The sequence below is a fragment of the Typopeltis vanoorti genome, chromosome 11 (genome assembly GCF_054136105.1).
Source record: "Typopeltis vanoorti isolate ZY-2024b chromosome 11, IOZ_Tvanoo_1.0, whole genome shotgun sequence".
Classification (NCBI taxonomy): Eukaryota; Metazoa; Arthropoda; class Arachnida; order Uropygi; family Thelyphonidae; genus Typopeltis; species Typopeltis vanoorti.
In genome coordinates this window covers 59,531,845-59,541,191 of record NC_143559.1, presented here as the reverse complement: position 1 = coordinate 59,541,191, position 9,347 = coordinate 59,531,845, and the positions used below count along the sequence as shown (strand labels likewise).

The 9,347-nt window shown below is 34.7% G+C and overlaps 1 protein-coding gene across 2 annotated transcripts in view; it reads right to left on the bottom strand.

The window, feature by feature from the left end:
* Positions 1-304: 304 nt before the first annotated feature.
* Positions 305-9,347, bottom strand: part of LOC150101619 (sperm-specific sodium:proton exchanger-like) — a 32,658-nt gene continuing 23,615 nt past the window's right edge. The window contains exons 7-24 of one of the 2 annotated variants that reach the window (XM_090400520.1): positions 8,421-8,589; positions 8,197-8,278; positions 7,501-7,688; positions 7,102-7,248; positions 6,683-6,780; positions 6,000-6,060; positions 5,619-5,894; positions 5,238-5,444; positions 4,897-5,082; positions 4,616-4,780; positions 4,279-4,404; positions 4,019-4,117; positions 3,121-3,300; positions 2,657-2,794; positions 2,367-2,564; positions 1,994-2,164; positions 1,180-1,365; positions 305-575 (exon numbers count right to left, since the gene is read on the bottom strand). In XM_090400520.1, the coding sequence (XP_090256646.1) occupies positions 435-575; positions 1,180-1,365; positions 1,994-2,164; positions 2,367-2,564; positions 2,657-2,794; positions 3,121-3,300; positions 4,019-4,117; positions 4,279-4,404; positions 4,616-4,780; positions 4,897-5,082; positions 5,238-5,444; positions 5,619-5,894; positions 6,000-6,060; positions 6,683-6,780; positions 7,102-7,248; positions 7,501-7,688; positions 8,197-8,278; positions 8,421-8,589 (2,818 nt within the window). In that variant the 3' untranslated portion in view covers positions 305-434. The remainder of the gene's footprint in view (positions 576-1,179; positions 1,366-1,993; positions 2,165-2,366; positions 2,565-2,656; positions 2,795-3,120; positions 3,301-4,018; positions 4,118-4,278; positions 4,405-4,615; positions 4,781-4,896; positions 5,083-5,237; positions 5,445-5,618; positions 5,895-5,999; positions 6,061-6,682; positions 6,781-7,101; positions 7,249-7,500; positions 7,689-8,196; positions 8,279-8,420; positions 8,590-9,347) is intronic. The other variant, XM_090400521.1, reaches the window with a different exon arrangement.

Below are 9,347 nucleotides of genomic sequence, written 5' to 3'. Positions count from 1 at the left end.
AGGTAAATGTATTATGTTTGGCTTTGGTACCGTTTATGGTGGTTGTTCGTTCACTTAGCCTTGTTGCCAGCAGCTAGGAGTAAAACAGGACAAGTATGTCGTTTTTATAGAAAAACAACTACGACCCCCCCCCCCTCAAAGCCTCAAAAAAAAAAAAATAATAAATAAAGTAATATATCAATGTGTAGGCTGTCTTCCATATTTCAACGTTTTTTTGTATTTTGTTCTTTTTTATAACCTTGACGAATTTGACCTTGCAAGTAATTCGTTGGATTCAAAAGAAGGAAAAAAAAAAAGAATCGCCTTAACTTTAAAATACATTTTGGTGTTTCATTTACAAATATAATAAATACATCCAGCTGCGTACAGCTGACGACAAGTACACTATTTCCTGTCTGCTGTTCTGTCGTTTGCGTCTTTCATCAGCAGTTACATCATAACTGAGACATTTCAATTGTACAGGGAGAGCCATCTGGTGACGAAATCGCTCTTCTGAAAGGCGTCGAAGTGCTGTTGTTAGAAGAATGATCCTCTTCGGCTATAGGAGTGAAAACGTTGAGACGGGTTCCGATCTCCTGGAAAATAAAGAGAAAATACATCTCTCATTTAGATGTTAATGGGTGTAGATGGACTGTATATGTCGTATGATATTAGAAGTTAGACTAAATCTTCTTAAATATTATTTAGAAAACTTATTTCTCTTTATCTTCATTTAATGACTTTATTATTATTAGGACCGTCAAGTTTTTGTTAAAAACTGTGCATAAATCAAAAAGAATAAATTCAACTTGCCGAATTCCTCATAAACCTGATTTTGTGGTGCCATCTAGTGACTAATATGAAAATGATTACAGTTCTACAGAGATAGATTGTGACGCGTACTGTGAATATTGTGACGCAGTAGTGCTCTATATTTCACTTGTAGGATTTAGTAATAACGATTGTTTTTTTGGACTTTGCTTAGCACAATCTAATTTTTCAACCTAAAAATAGGAATCATGTTTTGACGCTTGAGTTTTTCGCAAGACTGTGAAAAAAAAAAAAAAAAAAAATGGCAGCAGACCAACATTTGCACTTAACAATATACTCGTGCGTGTGGGCGCATGTTCAATAATTGCATACAATTCACGGTGATGAACACCACTGGTGTTTCTCCACTCAGGAAAATATATTTCTTACCTCTTCGTTGATAAACGACGGGTTGTCACTAGAAATACTGCGACCATATAGAATCGCTCTTTCATATTCGGCAGACAAAGGAAGCGGGATCGTATCGCGGTCGTCAGACGATATAGATTCGGCTCTGCTTCGAGGAGAAATTCTCTGACGTAACGCTTCCGATAAGGCGGAGATATTTGGGATGCTCTGTAAGTAAAAGGACAGAGTAGCAGACTGGATTATGCACCATAGTTAAAGTATTCGAACGTAATCTTAACACAAGGCCGTAAGATTAAGAAAATTATCAGAATTCATCAAAAAAAAAAGGGTGACTTCCTCGGATACAAATTCTCATTATAATATTTCCGTGTAATTTTGTGGAAAAATTTCCCTTGTTTTGTTGAGGATTGTTTCCCAAAATAGCTTTAACCTGGCTGCGTGATGGTATATAAAATATTTTAAATACTTTTAGAAGCCTGGATATATGCTGCTCAAAACAATTAGGAGATATTTTGGTTTTCTTGTAAATTATGAAGTTATAAAAATAATTTACAAATGTAACACAATTTGTAATAAATATCGATTATTTAAACAATATCTCATTAATTACACGCTATCCATAAGTAAGAAATATTTATTCATGTACAAAGTACTCAATCGTTGTAATTAATTGCAGAAATGTATAATTATCCGACAGAAACTAAAATATACTCTTATTGGTTTGAGCAGTGTGTGTATATATATATATATATATATATATATATATATATATATATATATATATATATATTAAAGAAATGTTATAATATGCGAATCTGTGACCTTGTTTACTTACCCAAATAGACGGTGATCTTGTCCATGGCTTTGACAGTTTTTTCCTACGATTCTTAGGCTGATGCAGACTTGTTTCAGTTCTTCGTTCTGTTCCTCCCGACCAGTCCAGTTCTGAAGGCAGCACGTAATCATGTGTACCGATAACGACCAACAGAGGGCGCGCTACCGATTCCTAATTTAGAAAGTCAGAATCTCAAAAAAAACTTTTGAGGGTGCAATCATTGTCATCATCTTATTTCTTCTTTAGTAACTTTCATAATACTTAAAACACGGGTTCTAAAGGTTTTATGCAGCTATATTATATTAGACTATTTTTCCCCAATAAATACTTCTGAGTACAAAAAGTAATAATAATAAAAGCATGCATAACTGACCTGAAATGCTAGACTACGTATTGAACGAGGGATGTAGGTGGCGCCCCTATAGATTTCGTTAGTCAAAGGATCTGTTGCAATACCTTGAATTAAAATCACATCTTCAACGTCACTTCCAGCTTCGAAACGAAAAGATTTTGTCATATCCGGGACATAAGCTCCCGCAAGATGCATCATAATTTGAGTGCTGGACCAATCCTGATGAGAAATAATTCGAGATCATCCTTTTATATTTCCTCTCCATGAATTATTTATTTATTATTATTATTATTTTGTTAATAATATTTTACCTCAAAGTTGTGATGGTTTCTTAGAATGTGTTTCGCTATTCTCAAAGCACAACGCTTCGATATCCTATACTCAAGGCTGGGAACATCGGTAAATAGTTGTAAAGCTTCCATCATGTCTTCCTGGCGGACATGGAAGGCCTGGTTAACGATAATTTCAACAAATTTTCGTTTATTTACTGCTTTTTATTAAATCCCTACAAGTGACATACTTCTATTGACCAGTATGCAGCATTTATTACGGTTGGAGATGGCGGTGTGATTATAATTCACAACAAAAAAAACAACAGCAGATAATCCAAGTTATAGTATTTATAAATTTAAATATTTCAAACAACTGACAGCCACTTGAAACACTCCTCCCATAATACTTGTTGATACTAGCGAAACTGTTTGAATTTTCTTATTTCTAAATGATTTTAGTGATCTTAAATCAGAAGTTTTCTCTGAGTTCAAATGATGTTTACCTGCACTTCCGTTTCGCAAATGGCTGTGGTACTTCGCGGTTTTCTGGTCATCACTCCCAGTTCTCCGAGAACATTGCTAACCGTTAAGCAATCTTCCAACTGACCTTCACTAGAAAACCAATGGAAAGTGTCCGTGTTTGCAAGAATTCCGTCGATGCTTCCAACTATGGTACCTTTCACCTTGAAGAAAACAGGCAAATAATTAGATAACAGAACTCAATATTATTATTCTTAGTAGTAAAATCAATTAATCCTCAACTGATCCTTAATTAATCTGTTGATCAATCAACTGCTCCTTAAAGATTTAAAATCTAATCTCTTACTGCTACATGAGTTTGAGACGTAACGTTGCTCCACTTTGCACAATACTTTCATAAAGATCTGATTACAAATGTTTATAGTGTTCGTAACAAAACTTATCCACATAAATTCATTTCATCATTGAATTTTAAGTTGTAGTAATCTATTGTTTATAAAAATAAATAGTAACAATTATTTTATTAAATTCAAGAGAAAATATTGATTGATTATTCTTATTTGTTAATTTTAGTTTATTAATTTCACCATACACCTATTCATTACAATAATGAAAGCCTTTAATTTAACAAGAGACAATGTGTCATCTGTTTTTTTTTTTTTAAAGAGCTGGTCTGGTCTTTAAAATCTATGTTTCTTTGTTAAATTTTTTAATGCTCTAGAAAACACCTCCAAAACTCATTTATTAAGATACGTGCTATTTATTTTGATGAGTCCCGAATTGGAAAGATAGATTCGAATTCCATCTTGAATGCTTAGTTCGTCTCGTATTTTTTGTCCACACAATTTTTATTTCCCCCCTACCTTTGAAAAACAAACTGGAAGGAGACATACAAAATATATTTGCTTGTTTTTTGCTTACTTTTACCATCCCCACTGTAATGACGTGAATTCCCGAAGGGGGTCCTCCAGTCACTCCTATTATCCATCCTTTAGGAAACTTCACAACTTTAGCCTTGTCCTAAATGAAAGAATCGGAAATGCCTGAACATTTTAATATTAATTTTATTTAATTTAATATTAATTTGAACATTGTTATTTTAATATATGGAAAGGTATTACGATTTATTGTTCCAGTAGAACAAATCTCAAGATCCAGAGGCTCTTAGACCTGCAAATTACCTTCAAAAAAGAATAAATGTCTTCACTTCCAGTCACCCACTCCACATTTTTGAGAAGCTCGACAGGTGGCGCTGGTAGAAAACTTGTAGGCGCATTTAAAAGACTTTTCATGCGTTTCTCAATTACCTGCGATTTTGATTTAAATAAAATGTACTTAGTACATTCATAATGAACAATATTAAACTATTAATGATAATTTCGATAAATAACATTTCTTTTATTCAATATATCGGAATAATAATCTAGCAACGACAACAAGAAAGGTGGTCATTCTTACCAATGGTCTCCCACGTGGTTTTACCACTGATTAAGCTGTTGAAAATTTTATTTTACTTACCGACATTAGATCCGTGTAAACGCTATCTTCCATTACTCCAGCCTCTTTTAATTCATTCAGCTCAGTCCTAGCATTGTTCAGCACTTGACGCGCAGCATGTCGGCTTTTCACGGCCACAGCGACACTAGGATGCTCCTGTTGGAGTCTGGCCAGCTCTTTCACTATCTGAAAACACGATGCTTTTGTCAATATTAACTGGGGTAATTAGAGAGTCCAAAAATTAAAGAGATATTACAAATAATGACATAAAGAAATAGATATACCAGAAAACCGAAACTTACTTTAAGTCTGTTTTCTTCGCAGATGCATCTCAATTGCTGGGCAACAGCTGGATACGGAACGATGTTGTCCACCATCTTGATGACTTCTTCCTCTCCATTAAGGAAACCACATCCAATATCATACCCCGCATATAACTGTTGGTTAATTCGAGAATTTACAAAGAGTATGATTCCATTAGCGAGAAACTGGAAAGTTAAAAAAAAAAGGTATTTAATTACATATTTTTCTTCAAATTACGGTTTATTTTGTTTATTTTTGTTCCTTGTTGAAGTTTAAAGGCTCGTAAGAAAGTCCAAAAAAAATTAATAATAATAAAATAAAAAAAAAATAATAATCTTACCTGACAAAATCGCAGAAGTCGGAGAACCCTGGTGAGACGAATTATCCTGGACACCAGAAGGTAAACAATCGATTTTTCAACGTCTTCCAACTGTCCGAAATAGAAAACCAAACTTGCTATCAGATCAGCTGTTTGCACGAGCAGCACGACGAAGTCCAAGCGATTCCAGCGATTATTCCAGTACACCTTCCATTGAAGCGCTACCACCTGAAACAATAAAAATAATACCGATGCGCTTAGTTTAATATTGTGTTAACAAACGACGTTTATTAACCGTGTGGATAGCTTTTATTAAACTGGAACTAACTTAGTTCATAGCCGAACTAAAATTCACTTATGAAAACCAAAACCACAGCGTTAGTTGCAAACGGAGAGAGATACCTTAAAAGTTGCTTCCAGCATGTAGAAGATCATGAACCCTACGTTGACGTAACAGAAAGTCCGTTTGGCAACCGCATGGGTGTTTTCTATCGTGTGCAGATACGAGACCATTTCCAAAATAATGAGGGCCAAGTTCAAGGCTACTGCGGCATACACGATCCCTTTAACCACTACGTGTTCGGCTATTGTCGTCAGCTTCTCCCTGCATCCGGACATATTCAACTTCATCTCGCTCTGTGCCAAATCCTCGTTCTGGTTCTTCTCTAATTTCTTATTCTGTAATAAATGGCCAATCGGAATTATTTTGTTGTTGAATACGTCCATTTGGATCACGTATTTTGGCATATTATGACAATATTAAAATATTAATTCAAGACTTACCAGCAACTTATATATTCCATGTACTTGCCAATGGCTTTTCAGATCCTCCACGGAAATGTATCTGTTCATAAAACAGTTTTTTTTTTCGAAATTAATTTACAACCATCAAGTAATGAATATAAGTTAATCAACATAGTTTTGTAATTCGTTTAATGCAATAGTACATTTATCAAGCAGCACAAGACGCATTAAATAATTAAAATATAACTAATGAAAATAATTATATTTCGTTTCTCGATTATTTTAAAGGCTCATATTTTAAAAAAAAAATTAAGACGAGTAGTCGAGTGAGTTTATGGTGTGCAGTACGTGTATGATTGGATTTTTTATGTAAATCCCAAGAACATTCCTGCAATTCAAGCAAAAAATTACCCACTATTCATAGCAAGTAGTTCATCGTTAGTTTGGGCTGCATGTTCAACATTACGTCAAAGAACTTCCCAACGTTGCTAGGTGATGCTCTGTTCATTCTTCAACAATGCAAATAGGTCCTCTAATACATCTGGACAATGTTCCATCAAATAAAGGTTGGGGTTAAGAGGAGGAGGAGGAGGAGATAGAAATATCATAAGATGGGACACCAGCTTCTTCAGTATTAGGAGTTGACAACTGAAGGGTTCTCTAGCATTAAGTGGACTTAATGGCCTTGTATATCGACAAACGGTTATATATTTAATACTTACGACCCCTTCTTGTCTGCCGCATCATCAGCGGCTGCCACCAAGACGCTAACATTCTCTTTGCACAGCAGACCTTGTTCGAACTGCCTCCAGTAGCTCATCTGCGAAGACACATATAGCTAAGTATTAAAAAAGTATATAAATAATAATTAAAAGGTAATTATTTAAAATGCATGACTGAAATTTCTGGTGAGATAAAGGAAATCGAAGTAATATTGTATAATATACTAGAAAATAATAATATATATATAATATAATATATAATAATATAAAATTAATAATATACTAGAAAGGGTGGGGGGGTATTATGAAGACTTTTCTTGCCAGCGTGTTTCCTTACAATGACTTGAATGTTTTACTTTAACTGAAAAGGAATAATACAAAAATTATAATCGGTTTTGGATCATGATCAGTAAGCCAACCTTCTGAGCAGCGATCATGCGCAGTCTTGCTTCTTCCTGCATTTCTTCCAGCTCTCTTGGGGTGGGTTCTACCACATGACTAGATGTACATTCCGGACACACGCTATACCTTAAAGGTATGAAGGTAGCAGATCTTTCTCTTTCTCCCTGTTATAAATAAAACAAAACAAAACTACGTTTATATAGCGTATTGGTGTATTCTAGGAATTGTTTTAAATAATATTTTGCATCTTAACCTATTACATAAGTTTAAGACATAAATCAATAGATGGCGCCACTTCTGGACTTAAGAAAGAAACTGCCATCCGAACGATTTTTAGTCTTAGGAATAATCTTAAAACAAATTTCGATTTCGCTTAAGCATTTAAAATAACATTAAACGAATAAATCTGTGAATACCTTTTCTTCGTTATATATTTCTTGGTAAGGATCGTCGAGAGTCGTAAACTTCTCGACAAATTTCCGGTCGATGTCACCCAAAAGATGCTCATTCTGTTGAACTTGGAGTGATCGTTCTTGAATCTCTCTTAAATGCTTCACGGCCAACGCCATGTTGCATCTCTTTTGGTAGGAGATCACATTCATACCTACGAAAAATTCTCTTTTTTATTTCTTCCAGATATTAGTAAATCCAAATATGGAGCGTAAATAAAAAGAAAATCTGAACATAACAAAAACAACTGGTAGTAAACACAACTTGGTTTTTCGTTACCATGCGTTGCCTCTGTTACGCCACCATATCCAATAGAAACATCGCATAACTGTTACGCGTTTCTATTGGATAAAATGCTATAATGAAAGTTGAGGTACTGTGTGGTACACAACGAGGCAACTCGTGGTAAAGGTGGAATAATCTCTTAGCAATCATGAATACCATCGTTTAAAGGAATCTCAGTTTTTAGTGTAAACCGTTTACCTTCCTTCTGTTAACAATTAAAAATAGTTAACTTCGTGTAACTGCTATTATTAATTGATCATTTCGATTTAGTTATATCGCAATGTTAATACACGTCTTTTAATCTTTAAAGTCATGATTATTCACATATTAACAGGAGAGAGAGAGAGAGAGAGAGAGAGAGAGAGTTACGCACTTACCCAGAATCCCCAGCAGTCGTTTAATGGTAGTGGCATTGATAAGAAGAGTCAGCGTGACTATTCCAGCTACGTGCACTAAAATCTTGAATAAAATAGCAAACCAATCAAGATATTTTCAATTACATCACACACACAAAAGTAGTTAAAGTTTTCATTGTGTTGTGCAAATTATTAAATGTAAAAAATAAATAAAGTAATAAATAAATAATTCCGATTTTATTCACCTTGTTTCCTTCATTATCGTTGTTCTCGAACTGGTGAGTGACTGACAGTGCCAGTGCTAAGCTGACTGCACCCCGTAAACCTCCCCAGGTCATCACTATGGCATCCTGCCATTTTAATCCATAACCGATTCGCGAGAGGGCAGGACTGAGAACCACAATCATTATTAACCTGAAATATCGAAAGAAAAAAAATAATAAAAATGAGTAATGAGTTTGGTTATTCGTATTCTGTAGAAGTAATTCAGAAGAGCCTGTGTTGCTTAGTCGGTATAGACGAACCACTTTGGGCGGAAAGACCTGGGTTCGATTCCCGTCCATGAAGTGTGAGGAATCTTTATCTGGTTTCTTTCGATTAAAGGTGAGTTAGTCGGTCTCATACGGAGGTAGAGGATTTTTCGCCCGGAAACTTGAGTTTTCCTTCCCTCAGAATAGCTGTCTTCCAACCCATAAAATAAATAAAACTTAATCTAGAGTGTTCGTAAATCTCACGAACTCAGGTTCGGTCTGCCTGAGAAACGGCATGTACATGTTTTCCGATAGGCATAGTCCCAATATGCAGGCGGAGGCATATTAAAAACCGGTGAATCATTTCCTTCAAAAGGTGTTAAAGAAAATTAAGAATTTTTCCTAATTTCCAACATCAACGACAACAACAACAAAAAAATAAACTACCACCTTTGGCTCAGAACGACTAGTTTAGACTTGCCTGAAAACAAACGTTAAAAAGGTCTCCCATCACAGATAAAATATGAACAAAACACTCTGATATTTCATATGCTGATAATTTAGGCTTAACGTTGATTATCGGCGTCAGCAAGATAACACAATTCAGCTTTTACTCATTACCATTTTTTATTGAAATTTGATTCATTTGGTACCAGCTAGTTGTGTAAAACGACGGTTGTTATTCAATTTCGTTAAGTGTGT